General features: G+C 37.2%; 1 protein-coding gene and 1 long non-coding RNA gene across 7 annotated transcripts in view; one reads left to right on the forward strand and one right to left on the reverse strand.

The window, feature by feature from the left end:
• Positions 1–4,676, reverse strand: part of LOC143645508 (uncharacterized) — a 42,636-nt gene extending 37,960 nt beyond the window's left edge. The window contains exon 1 of the long non-coding RNA XR_013157197.1: positions 4,157–4,676. This is a non-coding gene — a long non-coding RNA (uncharacterized LOC143645508). The remainder of the gene's footprint in view (positions 1–4,156) is intronic.
• Positions 4,279–18,705, forward strand: part of LRRD1 (leucine rich repeats and death domain containing 1) — a 42,896-nt gene continuing 28,469 nt past the window's right edge. For 2 of the 6 annotated variants that reach the window (XM_077160291.1, XM_077161793.1), the window contains exons 1-2: positions 4,702–4,816; positions 11,210–11,282. Coding sequence is in view for 2 of the 6 variants with exons in the window: in XM_077162968.1 (XP_077019083.1) it covers positions 4,637–4,816 (180 nt within the window). In the remaining 4 variants the exon portion in view is untranslated. Of the gene's footprint in view, positions 4,817–11,209; positions 11,283–18,705 lie in introns of all 6 variants that reach the window. The other 4 variants (XM_077162968.1, XM_077162542.1, XM_077163225.1 and 1 more) reach the window with 4 other exon arrangements.

An 18,705-nucleotide genomic window follows, 5' to 3' on the forward strand; every position in this document is an offset into this window, starting at 1 on the left:
GGGCCTAGTGCATCCTGCTAATGAGGACCCATTGAACCTTTGGAATATGACTAGCTCAGATTTGCATTTTGAAAGGTCACCCTGCCTGGGCCAGTGTACAAAAGGATTTGAAGAGGAGGTTCTGGGGAAGAAGATAGGCAATCGGCAAAATTAACTAATGGCGGCAGATTGCCAATAGAGAAATGGATCAATGTTTTAACCCAATGACCTCTTAGAAATAAGGAACAGGAGTAGGAGTCATGAATAATTCCTCTATCTGGCCTGGGCAGCTGAGAAAATGATGCCAGATCCTGCCGAAGACATGAAATGGAGGATTTTCAATGAATGTGTTGAGTTTTTGGTGCCTAAGGGAGCTACAAGTAGAGACATCTAATAGACAAAATTCTCAAGTATGAACCTCAGAGGGGCTCTGCTCTCTGGAGATGGCAATGTAATTCTAGGAATAGATTTAAAACCACCCAGGAAGACGGCAAAGTGAGTAGCAAGGCAAAGAATGTCATTTAAGAATTTCAACATTTAGAAATGGACAAACGAAGAGCAACATGCAAAGCATCCTGTCAGAATGAGTGGATTTCAATGTGGAAAAGAAATAACTTGGCACATCCTACACAGTTTGTATTCAGTAAATTTGATATGGGCAAAAATTAAATATTAAAAGTATCTTTGGGCAGTGCAATGGTGGCTGAGCAGCAGAATTCTTAACTGCCATGCCGGAGAACAGGGTTCGATTCCCAGAGCCTGCTCATGCAAAAAAAAAAAAAAGGAAGAAAGAAAAAGAAAAAGTAAACATATCTTTAAACTCACCTGAGAAAAACAGACTAGTATATTTTAGTGTCAGAGAGCATATTCATTTCTGGATATTTTTAAAAATGGATACAGGAGAGATGTCTTTAACATGCTTTTTAAATGGAAAAGATAAAACATCAAAAGGAAAGCAAAAGAATCAGGGAATTTGGAGCACATGGCTAGAAGGAATGTAAAATGGTATGACCATTTTGGAAAACAGTTTGGTAGTTTCTTATACATTAAACAAATCTACCATCCATCCATTCCACTTCTTGGTATTTACCTTTGAAGTGGAAGCTTATGTTCACACAAAAATCTGTATGCAAAAATATATAGCTACATTTTATATCCACCAGAATCTGGAAACAACCCAAATGACCTTTGATGAGTGAGTGAATACACAAACTCTGTTATATCTACATAATGGAATACTATTCCTTTCTCTCCCAAATTCCCCCGACATCCAGCTCTGACTGCTCCCAGTGGTTCCATTTCTCACTTTCAGTACTTTATTTCCATTTGCCTAGGGAGTAAACTGTATGTGCTGCTATTGAACTGTAGCAGCGAAAACCAGGAACGAGGCCCAGGCCTCCAGGAACGTGCTGCGAAGTTAGAACAGGCTGAGACTAGGGATCCGTAGTTTTGGGAAGCAGGTTTTATTTGCTATGGCTATAGGACTCAGTGAGTAGCCTCTGAAAGTCTGAGCCCCCAACAAAAGGCAACCTTAGCTTTTATAGACTTTTGACATGTTAAAGACAAGGTAAACAATTGGCTGATTTAAGCTGAGAATCGCTCAGAGCTGAACTGTTGAGGGGCCCCCACCCCAGGAATGTCTTCTCTTGCCTATGTGCATCTTCACCAGTTCCTGAAGGCCTAGGGGAGGGGGTTTCTATCCCAGGAAATGTGCCTTATCTCACTTGCCTGCAAGGAGAGGGGGTTTGGGGATTTTCCACAGAGAGCACAGCTAAACCAGAAAGAGGGGAAGGCCTGCCTGCTACAGTACTACAAAAACGGGACAAAATTATAGAGCTAAAAATAATATCTACTCAAGGCAATTGTTTTGAAAACAAATGTTCCCAGGGTAAGCCAAATGCTTTAGTTGTTACAGAGAAATGTAGTTATGCCATCAACTCAATTGTATGAGTAAATGAGGCAAACGGTACAAATATTTCCAAACCATTAATCAGAGAATGATTTGTTGACTTTGGAATATGCCACGTGATGTTTTAATAACATACTTTACAAATGCTGCTATTACTTTTTGTTTGTAGGACAGCTGAGAGAGAAGAATCTAAAATGATAAATGATCAGCAGATAGAAAAATTGGATTGCTTGCTTTCAATTAATAATAAAATTAGTTTTGTGAATATAACCACTAGGAGGAAGAAAAAACAGCCTGGATTTTTAAATTTTAGCTAATTCTCTAACAAAAAAATCAACTGTATATAGTTAAAAGTTGGATTTTAATTATGTTTTTCTGAACTTTTATTTACCTGCAAGTTTCTTTAATATTTTTAAATATATGGATGTTTACATGTAATTTATTATTTCATATAACAACTTCAAAGCAGGGTTTTCCTGAGTTCAATAAAATTAACCCTTTTAGTTAAAATCCTTAATCACAATCAGTCATTAAAATGAATGGTAAAATAGGGCAGGCCATGATAGCTAAAGCAGGCAAAGTTCTTTCCTGCCATGCCAGAGACCCAGGTTCAATTCCTGGTGCCTGCCCATGCAAGAAGAAAAAAAAAAGAATGGTAAAATATACTATTTTTACATTTTTATTATTGTATACATCAAGGAAAAGACACAGAAATAGACACGTTCCAAGCGAATTAAACACTATTACAGGGATTAGTGACAATATATTTTTGAAGCTTAACTTATTGTCAAATTATACATAAAAGTTGAGACAATTCTTAGGTAAAGATAATGCCAATCTGCTTTCTAATGCAGAGTTTAAATTACAAAGCAGAAATTTAGAATTTAAATTCCTTAAAAGAAAGGGGATGAATACTACCATATTGCAAAAACCAAAGTTAATACACTGTATATTAAAATTAAGAAATTGTTTTCACCTCTGCCTTTTGCTGAACAGAAGGTAAGTATAACAAGCAGCAGCTTTTTTAAAAAATACATTTTTACTGAGAAATCTTCACACGCAAACAGTCCATATATGTTTTACAATCAATGGCCCACAATATCATCACATAGTTGTATGATCTTTTTACAACATTCAAGCAGCAGCTTTTAAAGGCCATGAGTTAGAAAACAAAAAAACAAAGCATAGACTTTGGGAAAATCAGCAGTTACAATGTATTTCCAGTTAATTACCAGATTTTTGTCTGTTAGATTGACTTAATTCATTAGGCATATGACAACCTTCAAATCCAATCCAAAAAATAGTCTACTAAAAAGGTTACACCTGTTGCATGTATTATTACATCTACGAAAGCCTTGCTGCTTTTCATACATTCTAGGAAGTTAATCTTATTCATTACTCAATTTAAACTTTCAATTGGCAATGATAGGGTGATGGTGGGGGCAGCTGATATAGTAAGACAATTTAAAAATGGCAGCAGGCTATGGAAAGGAGGGTTGAGAAAAAGCTGCAGGCCAATCATCCTGATAACTAGGGCATCCTGAGAGCTTCAAGGCAGCAGTGGCCAGGACCAGGTGCAATTCCCTATTCCATACAGGGCAAGGATCTTGCAAAAGGTGAATTTTTGAGATGAGTCTGCCGATAACTAGTTGGAGGTGTTTTGTTAAATTATCATTCTGGAGACAATTTAAACATCACCGTGAAAAGCTGATAGTGATATGTGTTCATGTTTCTATTTTTTAGCAAAAGATACGAAGGAATTCAATTGGCATAATAAACTAATTGATTTCAATGATAGTAAAACTCATTGTTTTACTCAATTTTGTTATATTTTAGATAGTGGTGTTATTGGTATTAATAAACTAAGCAAGATCTTTTTTATTTCCCCTTCCTAATAGCACTATATATATATGATGATGCAGCAGAACTACATATATATATCCTCTTTCTAAAAAATATTGTTTTTCTGATAAATACCGTGGTTTTTGGTCCTACGAGACTGGAATTAAATTTGAGTCTTTTCTTAGCTTTAATCTGTCCTGTGTGTTATGGGGTAACAGAAAGCCGCTACCACCCCAAGAACTTTCTCAAAGCACAGTCTCTCCCGCCCCAACATTCATTCCCAGTGCTCTTCCTAGTAACCGCAAAAGCGGAGCCACCTTCAAAACTCCAGGTTCCCTTGGTCTCCGGGACCTCTTTTAAATAGCGGTGCCATCACCCCCTTCCGAGATAACCATGTTTGGTTTTCCACAGGCTCCTGACGCTCACCTTCACCAAAGCCAGAAGATTGGGTTGCGCGAGGTGGCCTGGTTTACGGTGCCAATCTGGGTCCTCCACGTCACTGTCCTGTTCAGCGTGCGTGTACGCCCGTTTTCCCTCCCCTAGCAGGCCCCCAAATCAGACAGGGAGTGAAGCTCGGCGGAAGCACATCCGAGTGCACACCTCCCGCGGAGCTGGACTCAAGGAGATTACAATGAGTGAGACGCTCTGAGGACCAGTATCCAGTCCTCAGCCGTTCTCCATCCCGGTTACCCTTTGGAATAAAAAGCCTTGGCCGCCCCGAGACCAACTGAATCGAATTCCAGGGGGAAGGAATGTAAAATCCTCGGGAGATTCTAAAGCGTGCGTTAACAGCAGCGCGCCCCAAATCCGGCGGTAGGCGCGTGTCCCTCCTCCGGGCCTCCCCCTCCGGGGTCCCAGTGTGACCGAGGGGCCAGCTCACAAACGCGCGGGTGCACTGCCGACCCGATGTCGTCGCCCCCGCACGCAGAAGCCCCAGAGTGGAGAAGCCGCGGCCTCTGTCGGCGTCAGGACCGGGCATTGCGCCGCCGCCGCCGCCCTATCGCTGGAAGCTCGGCCGCCGCGCCCCCGCCTTCCGCGCCCCTGCCTACTGCGCCAACCCAGGCGCCACCGCCGGGGGAAATTCAGGTTCTCTCCTCTCGCGTTCCCTCAGTACAGCCGCTTTGCATAGCCTGCGTTCTCCACGCTCGAGAGCTATCCACCTCTCACGTGTTTGCATTCGTTCCACTTTGCTTCAACCCCTATTGAGTGGGCCTTTCCCCCAGACTTTTAGGAAACAGTTTGGTGAGGCTGCACTATAGAAAAACGTTCTGTAGCTTCCCGACTGGCCAGAAATACAAAATATTTCAGATATGTAACAAATTACATTGGGTCATTGTTCCACTTTACTAATAGTTATCAAAACAGTTGACATCTTCTTTTGCCTATTGAATTGACAACGTTTGTTTTTAAATAAGACTCCTAGTGCTTGTGAGAGTGAAGGCAGAAAGATTTTCTCGTATGCGTTTTTAGAATGTTACTTAGCTGTATCAGGCTTTAAAAGTTCATGCATTTGGACACAGTATTTCCTCTTCTGGGAATCCATCTAAAGAAAACAATTACAGATCTAGTTTTCAAGCATGTGCATCACCAAAAGAATTAACAAATGTCCAACAATACGGGAATGGTTAAACAGTTGATGATATTCTTCAACTGAATATTTTGCAACCATGGACGATTGGCTTTTCAAATATTTGATTTTAAGGGGAAATGATCACCTTGTATTAAATATTAATAATGTGCTAAGTCAGGATTCACGACTATATATATTCTGTGATGATGGAAATGTTCAATATTTCCACTGTTCAGTAAAATAACCACTAGCTACATGTGTGGCTATTGAGCACTTGAAGTATGGTTAGTGTGACTGAAGAAATGAATTATAATTTCATTTAATTTAAATGTAAATAGCCATACTTGGCTAGTAGCCACTGTATTACACAGAAAAACAATATAGTAAGGTCTATAATTGTAATTTTGTAAAAAAAGTATGTATTTGTGATACACACCAGTGGTTATCTCTAGAAAGTGGGTGTAGGGAACATCGTGGTTATTTCTCCAGCATCTGTTTTTCCTTTGGGTAGTCCTATCTCCCCCACATAGCCCTGTAATTTGGGGGAGGCAAATGCTAACCTGGTTCCCCTGTATGCCTGAATCATTGGCCCTACCTAAGACAGCATTACTCCAGCTTCTGGCCACAATCATTGGTTGAGGGTTAGGCAAATGGCCAATGAGACAGGCGGTCTTATTTCTATCTCAGTCTCTCCTCTAATGCCAGCTCAAGCTGGTTGCAGCTTTTAAGGTCAGTCTGTAGTTGTCCACACTCCGAGATCAGTGCAGCTTTTGTTTACTATTAAAGTTCTGCATCTTTTTATAACAGTCTTCTTTGTATAAAAACAACTGAACACCTGGAGTCAAAACTGCCTTAAGCTCTGGTGGCCCATCAAGATCACAATCCCATGTATGCCATGCTTGCTAAAACCCAAAGATTTAAGCCACCTTAAGAAGCCCTCCCCATAAAACTAACTACATAATGTGGGCTGCTACAAAATGCCAAGCTCAAAACCTTAAGGCCATAAGCCATGCACCCTGACCACCAAAGAACTTTAATTTCTCCATTAATCTTTTTTTCTAAGATTGTGAAATACCAGGAGTATTTGTTTCCAGCCAACATACCAGCTGGAATTTAAGCAGTAGTCAATATCAATGAATATCAGCCCTTTCTTCTCCTCCCAAGTTCTGTTATCATTATAGTCAAACAGATGGGAGATTTAATATACTCTTTATTACTGATAAAGCAGTGTAGAAAAAATGACTTTGGTCTGCAGCTAAGTGGACTTACAATAATTCGCCCATGAATTCAACATAACTATTCACCCTGTCATCACACAGCTAGATAGCATTGGTCTCCCCTAACAAGCATGGAGCACTCTTATTCTATGGAAGAGTGCTGATAGATAGATTATAAATAGGCAGAGCGACTCAAAAGAGAGTTTATAAAGGGCCGAGCCATGAAGGTCGAAACCCTTCTGATCTCATCGATCAACACAGTCTCCTCCACTGCAGGGGTGTGATTGTGGGGATGAGGCCCAGGGCCATGAACATTACCCAAGTGAAGTTTCCTCCACATGGAAACATGAAATCGGAGAAGGAGATTACTTCCCCATGTATCTCATGAAGAAGAAGATAGCTTGAACAAACCAGTAATCGTTAAATCTATTTAATGAAAGATCGAAAGTGAATGTTACCAAACCATCAGGGAACACATTATCCCTGGAATATATAAAATGCTTCAACAAGTAGATATTTATGGTAAGTTATCCAGCCCATTTTATTAGGGTAGTTTAACCTCAACATCAATATTGGACGAAGTCAGTACAAAAAAAGGAGAACTAACAGCAAAATTACTAATGAATATGGGGTGAAATTTTTGAGTAAATGTTACATCTAATTCAGAAGTAAAAAATAATATGTCATTACCAAGTTTGATTTACACAAGAAATGTCAGATGACCAATAAAGAAGTAATATACTACATTGACAAGTTAAAAGAACAAAACAAAGATTGGTATTGTAATCCCTATATTTCATATTGAAACTAATACAATTAGGCAATAAAAATAAGCAAAAGTCCCAGTCAACCAAAATGGCAGTGCGCTATGCTCCATGGTAGCACTGCAACACACAGAATCTTTGAACAACTAGCATAAGTCGGCAGGGCCATCTTCCTCAGAATTCCAGAAAACAATTACAGGGTTGCAATAAATGGTCAAATGTTGACTCAAATAAATGCAGCTTTTAAAATGGTAAGGGAAGCTCGTGAGGACCTTGCTGGCCCTCCCCCTGCCCCCTTACTGGCCCAGTATGGAGTTGGACTGCACTCCCACTGTGGATCCTTGGCCCTCTTCTAGAGGGAGCAGAGTACCCCTATGTTAATAATGCTTGTCTGTCTGTGCCTGAAACACTGAAGCAAGAAATACATCCCTGTCTCAACCTCCCAGAAATTGCTCTGTAGGTAGAAGAAGTTTGTGGACAGCTAACATACTGTAAGAAATGATTATGTCAGTGGCCTGTACAAAAACCAGAACTATGAAACTCCTAGAAGAATATGTAAGGAAACATCTTCAGGATCTTGTTTTACATAATGGTTTATTAGACTTTAGACCTAAAGCACAAGCAACCAAAGAAAACAATAGCTAAATGGGACCTCATCAAAATTAAAAACTTTTGTGCATAAAAGGACTTTATCATGAAAGTAAAAAAGATAACAAACTCAATAGGGGAAAATATTTGGGAGCCACATATCTGATAAGGGCTTAATATCCAGAATATATCAAGAAATCATACGACTTAACAATAAAAAGACAACCCAATTTTAAAATGGATAAAAGACTTGAATAGACATTTCTCCAAAGAAGATATACAAAATGACCAAAAAGCACATGAAAAGATGTTCAGCATCATTAGCTATCAGGGAAATGCAAATCTAAGGCACGATGAGATACAAATTTGCACCCACTAGAACAGCTACTATTAAAAACAAAGAAAATAACATGTATTGAAGAAGATATGGTGAAATAGGAACACTCATTCATTGTTGTGGGACTGTAAAAAGGGTCAGCTGCTGAGAAAGACAGTTTGGTGGTTCCTCAGAAAGTTAAGCCACATAACCTGGCAATCCTACTTCTAGGTATATATCCAAAAAAATTGAAAGCAGGGACTCAAACAGATATTTGCACATTAATGTTCATAGCAGCATTATTTACAATTTCCTAAAGATGGAAGCAACCCAAGTATCATAAATCAATGAATGGATAGTAAAATATGCTATATACATACAGTGAAATATTATTCAGTCGAAAAAAGGAAGTTCTAATATAGGTGACAACATGAATGAACTCTGAAGACATAATGTTGAGTGAAATAAGCCAAACCTAAGAGGACAAATATTGTATGATATCACTGATGTGAAATAATTAGAATAAGCAAACACACTGAATGAGAATCTAGACTATAGTTTACCATGTGATGGGGTGAGAAAATATAGAGTTAATGCTTAAATTATGCAGAGTTACTGTTTGGGTTTATCATAAAGTTTTGATAGTTAATGGTGATGATATTAGTACACATTGTGAAAGTAATTAATGGCACTGAATTATATATGAATGTGGCTGAAAGGGGAAATTTTAGGTTGTACATATGTTACTAGAATAAAAATTGAGAAGAAACGTAGGACTATGCAACCATACAACATAATAAACCCTATTAGAAACAATGGACTATAGTTAATATGCAATTACAAAAATGTTCCTTCATGAATTGTAATGACAAATGTACCACAATGTACCACACTAATGTGGTAAGGTGTTTATAATAGGGCAGTATATGAGATCACTGTATTTTATGCACAATTTTCTGTAAACCTACACTCTATTAAAATACAAAAATATATATAAGATACAATAAACCCTGTAAAGAGGTAATTCTTAAGGTCATAAGTGCTTTCTCAGGACAGAACACATGCTCAGAAAAGACAGAGAGGACCCCTTGCCTTCACTTTGAGCTGATCATCTTGATAGGAGGACTAAACTCTGAAGGAGAGCACCAGCCAACACACAGCCAATTTGCAAAGAATGTGAAAGGTGTTTATTGTTTTTGACTCTTTTTCTTTTCTTAGCTCATGGCATTAAAGGAAAGCTCTGTTATACCACCAACTGGATAGAAACTTAAGAAGCAGACAGCTCAGGGACTAAATCCCAGAGTTAACATGTTAAAATATTAAAATGTACACTTGTACAACAAAAGATTACAAGGCAAATAAAGAGCAGGAAATGATGACACATCCAAAGGAACAAGAAAAAATCAGAAATTATCAATGAAGACCAGACATTGGAAGTAGCAATGATATTTTTTCAAATGATCCTCAATATGCTCAAGGAAATAATGGGAAGCATAAAGACTTAAAAGGATGTCAGAAAACAATGAAGGAAGAATATGAGAATCTCAATAAAGTGAAATTTTTAACAAGTAAATAACCACAAATACTGGAATTGAAGCCCAAAATAAGTGAAATGAAAAATTCCCTACAAGATTTCAACAGCAGATCAGAGCTGGCAGAAGGAAGAATGAGTAAACACAAAGACAATACAATAGAAATCATTCATGCTCATGATATAGCAGAAATAAAAAAGAATTTTAAAAGATGAATAAAAGCCTAAGAGGTGAACATCTTCAAGCATGCCAATATTCACATTATGAGAATCACAGAAGGAGAAGAAAGACAGAAAGGAGCAGAAAGAATATTCAAGGAATAATAGCAGAACACTGCCCAAATTTAACAAAAGGCATGACTGAGTACATTTGAGAAGCCAGCTAACCCCAAATAGGATAAAATCAAAGAGAACCATGCCCAGACACAAAGTACTCAAACTGACAAATGCCAAGGACAAGAGTCCCAAAACCTGCAAGAGAAAAGAAACATTTCATGTACAAGGAACCGCAAAAAGTGTTGATTTCTCATCAGAATCATGGAAGCAAGAGGGCAGTGGGATGAAATAACATACTAATAGAAAATAATTGCTAACCAAGAATTTTATATCCAGTAAAACTGTCTTTCAAAAATTAGGAAGAAAAAAATAATAAGGAAGAGCGGTACAACAATGGCTTAAAGTGGCAAGAATTTTTGCCTGCCGATCTGAAGTCCAGGTTTTGAGTCCTGGAGCCTGCCCAGGCCAAAAAAGAAAAAATAAGGAAGATATCAAGACTCTCCCATTAAACAAAAACCAAGGAAGTTTATCATCAATAAATTTGCCCTACAAGCAATGCTAAATGGAGTTCTTCAGATTAAAAGGAAAGGACACTAGACAGTAGATAAAAGCAGCAAAAAGATATAAAGATCTCTGGTAAAGGTTAATCGTACGGATAATTTCTGTTCAGGGTGATGAAAATATTTTGGTAATGGATGGTGGTGATGGTAGCACATTTTGAATGTAATTACCAATGTTTTATATGTTTGAATTTGGTCAAAAGGGAACATTTTGGGTTACCTTTATTACTAGTATAATTTTTTTTAACAAATCATAGGATTATACAACACAAAAACACCCTAATGTAAACTATGGACTAAAGTTAGTAGTTCAATTAGAATAATTTATGAACAAGAGTCATAGAACTGTATAAGAAGAAACTAAAACTCAATGTTTATAATATTGTCTTTATAGAAAACCTAGAATGTATGAATCTTTAGAACTAATGAGCCCAGCCAGATCACATTCCAGATGAAATACAATAATTAATTGTGTTTCTATACAATGATATTTCAAAAACTAGACAATGACAGATGTAACATTTTCAATAGCAATAGAAATATTTCATGTTATTAAATAGGAAGATTCAATATCATGGCTACATCACTTTTTCACAAAATTAATCTACAAACTCAATTCTGATAGAAATTCAAACAGCTATTTGTGGTACTTTACAGACTGATCCTGAAATTCATATGGCTGTGTAAAGGGTCCATAATACCCACAACAGTTTAGAAGAAAAATGATAAGGTGAGAGAACATTCCCTACCAGATATCAAGGTCACAGTTATAATTATTAAAATATGTGGTATTAAGAAATGATGAATATGCAACTATGTGATGATATTAAGAATTACTAATTGTATATGTAGAATGGAATGATATCTAAATATTTTTTGTTAATTTTTTAATTAATAAAAAAAAGCTTAAAAATAAAAATATATAAATAAATAAAATATGTGGTACTGATGCAAACTTAGACAGAGGAAAGTAGTACAACCAAAAGTCCAGAAACAGACCCACACATCAGTGATGTATTGTAGAGACAACATTAGAAATCAGTGAAGAGAGGACTTGCTGTTTAATAAATTATCAGAGGCATTTAGCTAAGCATATGAGAAAAAATTAGAATCATACCTCCAAGCATATGCAAAATAACTTCCAATGAATTGAAGAACTGTGAAAAGCAAAGCTTTAAAATTTTAGAATTTGTGCTGGATATCTTCCATTTGCTCCATGATTCAATTAGCTTTTACGGTGTAGCAATTCTACGGGTTATCAATTTAGGCTGGGCTCAGGAGGGCGGTTCTGATGATGTTGGCTGGGCTCTGTGGTCAGTTGCCAGTCAGAGAGGCCATTCTGCTTCTGGGTATTGACTGGCTGACCTTGTATCGCTCATCATCCAGTAGCTTACTCCAGACTTCACACAGAATCCATGGAAGAAACTCCCCAAATTGTAGGGCTCTCCTAAACTGTAAGCTCCAATCTGCAATCTGTGCCTTTTCAGCCTCTGCTTGTATCATGTTGCCAGTGCCTCATTAGCCAAAACAAGTCACATATTCAAGCTGAGATTCAAGAAGCAGGGAAATAGACTCCTTTGAGAGTCCCTACGGAGAATGGGAAATATTTGTGACCATTTTTCCAATCCTCACTCATCTCCACTCTTTTCCACCCTGCTTTGTGTTGCAGGGGGACGTTATCAAGTGATTCTCATACTCTCTGGCTTTCAGTTGGATTCAGTCAGTGGGGAGCTACAGCAGAAGATAAGATGGGAAGAGAGTTGGGGTTTTTTTCTCCTGGCTCTCTTATTACAATATCCTCCATCTAGTGTCCAGGCTCCATGAGGGGACATATGTCCACAGTGCACTCTCTCGGATTCTCTCTTGCTCCCTGCCCTTCAGGCTTAGGGGTGACAATTGCACTTGCTGTTACTAGACTTGACTAAGGCATTACCCTTTATGGTTTCCCTACATTCTCACCACACCTTTGGAAATACGCTCTCAAACTTTCCTCGGTTTACCCAGCTTGAGTAGATCATCTGTTTCCTGTGGGAACCTAATTGATACGGAAACAAATAAAGAAAAATTTCTTAAACAAGGCGCAAAAAGCACAAAAAATAGAAATAAAATATGATAATATATTGTGGAAATAGAAAATTATAGGGTGGGGCCCATAAATGTTCTGGAACAGAGCTAAATGAATGTATTATAGTTTATTTAATATGTCCACTATTATGGACATTGCTGACATTTCCGAACTGTTGCTACTACAAACAATGCTATTTGTGTCCATTTAAGTGGTCATTCCCCATGCCAAGGTCATGAAGACATCCTCAATTTTTCTGTCCAAGTGTTTTTTTTGCTTAAAAAATGAGATTGAATTTTGTTATTGTTGTTGTTCCTCTTCTGTTGTGTTCTTCCCTTATTTAATATCTTTCTTCCTACAGGTATAAATCTTTTACTCTTATTTATCCTTTTAATAACTTAAAATTTTATCAAGCATGCTTAACAGAGTCTGAAAGGTAAACAATTTCTCAACTATTCCATTAAAAAAAAAAAGAAAGTGTTCAGAATGTTTTAGGTCGGATCTTGTTTCTTAAGTTTATTTTGAAATAATTTTAAAGTTTCAAAAATAGTAAGTAGAGTTCCCATCCTACCCTTCACCCAGTTACCCTTAATGTCAAAAATTTTCATAATCATAGTACAATTAGCTGAACAAAAACAGTTATATTGGTATATTACTATTGAATAAACTCCAGACTTAATTTGGATTTTACCAGTTGTTACACTGTCTTTTTTTATCCCAGGGTCTAATTCAGGATCCCATATTGCATTTAGTTGTTATATGTTTAATCTGTGATAGTTTCTACATGTTTCTTTTAATCTTTTAATTAATTTTTTTTAATTAAAAAATATATATGACAAGAAAGAAACACAAACATTCTTAACATATGATCATTCCATTCTACAAATATAATCAGTAATTCACAATGTCATCACATAGTTGCATATTCATCATCATGATCATTTCTTAGAACATTTGCATCAATTCAGAAAAAGAAATAAAATGAAAACAGAAAAAAAAATTATACATACCATATCCCTTACCCCTCCCTTTCATTGATCACTAGCATTTCAAACTAAATTTAACATTTTTTCCTCCTATTATTTATTTTTATTCCATATGTTATACTCATCTGTTGACATGGTAGATAAAAGAAAGGAGCATCAGACAAGGTTCACATTCACACAGTCACATTGTGAAAGCTATATCATTATACAATCATCAAGAAACATGGCTACTGGAACATAGCTCTACATTTTCAGGCAGTTCCCTCCAGCCTCTCCGTTACATCTTGAATAACAAGGTGATATCTACTTAATGCATAAGAATAACCTCCAGGATAACCTCTCAACTCTGTTTGAAATCTCTCAGCCATTGACACTTTGTCTCATTTCCCTCTTACCCCTCTTGGTCGAGAAGGTTTTCTCAATCCCTTGATGCTGAGTCTCAGCTCATTCTAGGATTTCTGTCCCACGTTGCCAGACCCCTGGGAGTCACGCCCCACATAGAAAGGCAAAGGGTGGTGAGTTTGCTTGTTGTGTTGGCTGGAGAGAGAGGCCACATCTGAGTAACAAAAGAGGTTCTCTTGGGGGTGACTCTTAGGCCTAATTTTAAGTAGGCTTGACCTATCCTTTGTGGGGTTAAGTTTCATATGAACAAACTCCAAGAGTGGGGGCTCAGCCTATAGCTTTGGTTGTCCACACTGCTTGTGAGAATATCAAGAATTCAATTTGGGGAAGTTGAATTTTCCCCCATTCTCACAATTCGCTGAAGGGGGCTTTGCAAATACTTTTTTATTCACTGATCAAATCACTCTGGGATTTATCAGGGCATCACTCTGGGCAAACCAACCAAATCTCATGTCCTACTCAAGGTTCCATGTACCTATGGTGTTCAATTACCCTGTCTACATAAGTTATATTAGGAAATGCACTAGTCAAAATATAAATTTTGTACCAAATATACATTTTTTGCTTTAGTCTCACAAGGTGACATTTTAAAATATTAATTACCATCTATTTTCAGCACCCTGCAGTAAAGACATTCCTTTGTTCTTCCTCATGCAAAAACATTTTTAAAATTTGCGTATTTAGTCCCTATCTTTATACACTCTAGGCATTCCTAGATTATACCATCTCAATCTTTATCATCTATCATTCTTTCTGATTTCATTTATTCCCCCAGCCCTCCTCCCTCTATCATTCTTACATTCAGCTTCATTCAGTGCTTTAACATAATTGTATTACAGTTAGGTAGTATTGTGCTGTCCATTTCTGAGTTTTTATATTCAGTCTTGTTGCACAATCTGTATCCCTTCAGTTCTAATTACCTAATATCTTTCCCTATTTCTATCTCCTGATGGTCTCTATTACCAACGAAATCTTCGAAGTTTATTCACTAATGTCAGTTCATATCAGTGAGAACATACAGCATTTGTCCTTTTGTTTTTGGCTAATCTCACTTAGCATAATATCCTCAAGGTCCGTCCATGTTGTTGCATACTTCATAATTTTATTTTGTCTTACAGCTGCATAATATTCCATCGTATGTATATACCACAGTTTGTTTAGCCACTCGTCTGTTGATGGACATTTGGGCTGTTTCCATCTCTTCGCAATTGTACATAATGCTGCTATAAACATTGGTGTGCAAATGTCCGTTTGTGTCCTTGCCCTCATGTCCTCTGAGTAGATACCTAGCAATGGTATTGCTGGGTCATATGGCAATTCTATATTTAGCTTTTTGAGGAACCACCCAACTGCCTTCTACAGAGGTTGTACCATTTGACATTCCCACCAGTATTGGATACGTGTGCCTCTTTCTCCACATCCTCTCCACACTTGTCATTTTCTGTTTTATTGATAATGGCCGTTCTGGTGGGTGTGAGATGATATCTCATTGTGGTTTTGATTTGCATTTCTCTAATGGCCAGGGACGTTGAGCATCTCTTCATGTGCCTTTTGTCCATTTGTATTTCCTCTTCTGAGAAGTGTCTGTTCAAGTCTTTTGCCCATTTTGTAGTTGGGTTGGCTGTCTTCTTGTTGTTGAGTTGATAATCTCTTTATATGTTCTGGATACTAGACCTTTATGAGATATATCATTTTCAAATATTGTCTCCCCTTGTGTAGGCTGTCTTTTTACTTTCTTGACAAAGGTCTTTGATGTGCAAAAGTGTTTAGTTTTGAGGAGTTCCCATTTCTTTCTTTCTTCAGTGCTCTTGCTTTGGGTGTAAGGTCTAGGAAACTGCCTCCTAGTATAAGATTTATAAGATATTTCCCTACATTTTCTTCTAACAGTTTTATGGTCTTAGATCTAATGTTTAGGCCTTTCATCCATTTTGAGTTAATTTTTGTATAAGGTGTGAGATATGGGTCCTCTTTCATTCTTTTACATATGAATATCCAGTTCTTCAAGCACCATTTATTGAAGAGACTGTTCTGTCCCAGGTGAGTTGGCTTGACTGCCTTATCAAAGATCAATTGTCCATAGATGAGATGCTCTACAACTGAACATTCTATTCTATTCCCTTGGTCAGTACCAAGGTACCTTTATGCCAGTACCATGCTGTTTTGACCACTGTAGCTTCATTATACGCCCTAAAGTCAGGTAATGTGAGACCTCCGACTACACTTTTTATTCTCAGGATACTTTTAGCTATTTGGGACACCCCGCCCTTCCAGATAAATTTGGTTATTGGTTTTTCAGTCTATGTCTTTTGATTGGAGGATTTAATCCATTAATATTTAGTGTTATTACTGTAAAGGCAATACTTTCTTCTGCCATCATGTCTTTTGGATTTTATATATCATATCTAGTTTTTTTTCTCTTTTTACCTTTACTGGTTGTCTTCATTTCTCCATACCTCTTTCTCCTGCTTTTTCTTATCTTCCTGTCATGCTCCCTTTAGTATTTCTTGCAGATCCCATCTCTTGGTCAAAGATTCTCTGTGATTGTTTATCTGAAATCTTTTCATTTCCCCCTCATTTTTTTGAAGGAAATTTTGCTGGATATAGAATTCTTGGTTAACAGTTTTTCACTTTTAGAATCTTAAATATATCATACCATTGCCTTCTCACCTCCATGGTTTCTGCTGAGACATCCACACATAGTCTTCTTGGGTGTCACTTGTATGTTGTCATGGTCAGGTTCATGTGTCAACTTGGCCAAGTGGTGGTACCTGTTTGTCTGGTTGAGCAAGTGCTGGCCTGTCTGTTGCGATGAGGACATTTCATAGAATTAAATCATTGTCACATCAGCTGCATCACAGCTGATTCCATTTGTAATCAGCCAAGGGAAGTGTCTTCTGCAATGAGTGATGCTTAATCTAATCACGGGAAGCCTTTTTTTTTTTTTATTAATTAAAAAAAATTAACTAACACAACATTAGAAATCAATCCATTCTACATATGCAATCAGTAATTCTTAATATCATCACATAGGTGTATGGTCATCATTTCTCAGTACATATGCATCGATTTAGAGAAAGAAATAGCATGACAACAGAAAAAGAAATAAAGTGATAACACAGAGAAAACACAAATAAAAATAAAAAGTACAAAAATATATAAGAGAAAGAAAAAAAAAACAAAAAAAAACTATAGATCAGATGCAGCTTCATTCAGCGTTCCAACATAATTACATTACAGTTAGGCAGTATTGTGCTGACCATTTTTTTTTTAGACATCATACCATTCTACATATGCAATCAGTAATTCTTAACATCATCACATAGATGCATGATCATCGTTTCTTAGTACATTTGCATCGGTTTAGAAGAACTAGCAGTATAACAGAAAAAAATATAGAATGTTAATATAGAGAAAAAAAATAAAAGTAATAATAATAAGAACAAAACAAACAAAACAAAACAAAACAAGAACCTATCACTCGGATGCAGCTTCGTTCAGTATTTTAACATGATTACTTTACAATTAGGTATTATTGTGCTGTCCATTTTTGAGTTTTTGTATCTAGTCCTATTGCACAGTCTGTATTCCATCAGCTCCAATTACCCATTATCTTACCCTGTTTCTAACTCCTGCTGAACTCTGTTACCAATGACATATTCCAAGTTTATTCTCGAGTGTCGATTCACATCATTGGGACCATACAGTATTTGTCTTTTAGTTTTTGGCTAGACTCACTCAGCATAATGTTCTCTAGGTCCATCCATGTTATTACATGCTTCATAAGTTTATCCTGCCTTAAAGCTGCATAATATTCCATCGTATGTATATACCACAGTTTGTTTAGCCACTCGTCTGTTGATGGACATTTTGGCTGTTTCCATCTCTTTGCAATTGTAAATAACGCTGCTATAAACATTGGTGTGCAAATGTCCGTTTGTGTTTTTGCCCTTAAGTCCTTCAAGCAGATACCTAGCAATGGTATTGCTGGGTTGTATGGCAATTCTATATTCAGCTTTTTGAGGAACCGCCAAACTGCCTTCCACAGTGGTTGCACCATTTGACATTCCCACCAACAGTGGATAAGTGTGCCTCTTTCTCCGCATCCTCTCCAGCACTTGTCATTTTCTGTTTTGTTGATAATGGCCATTCTGGTGGGTGTGAGATGATATCTCATTGTGGTTTTGATTTGCATTTCTCTAATGGCCAGGGACATTGAGCATCTCTTCATGTGTCTTTTGGCCATTTGTATTTCCTCCTCTGAGAGGTGTCTATTCAAGTCTTTTTCCCATTTTGTAATTGGGTTGGCTATCTTTTTGTTGTTGAGTTGAACAATCTCATTATAAATTCTGGATACTAGACCTTTATCTGATATGTCGTTTCCAAATATTGATTCCCATTGTGTAGGCTGTCTTTCTACTTTCTTGATGAAGTTCTTTGATGCACAAAAGTGTTTAATTTTGAGGAGTTCCCATTTATTTATTTCCTTCTTCAGTGCTCTTGCTTTAGGTGTAAGGTCCATAAAACCGCCTCCAATTGTAAGATTCATAAGATATCTCCCGACATTTTCCTCTAACTGTTCTATATGGTCTTAGACCTAATGTTTAGATCTTTGATCCATTTTGAGTTAACTTTTGTGTAGGGTGTGAGATATGGGTCTTCTTTCATTCTTTTGCATATGGATATCCAGTTCTCTAGGCACC

Source organism: Tamandua tetradactyla, chromosome 1, assembly GCF_023851605.1.
Source record: "Tamandua tetradactyla isolate mTamTet1 chromosome 1, mTamTet1.pri, whole genome shotgun sequence".
In the NCBI taxonomy this organism is placed as follows: Eukaryota; Metazoa; Chordata; class Mammalia; order Pilosa; family Myrmecophagidae; genus Tamandua; species Tamandua tetradactyla.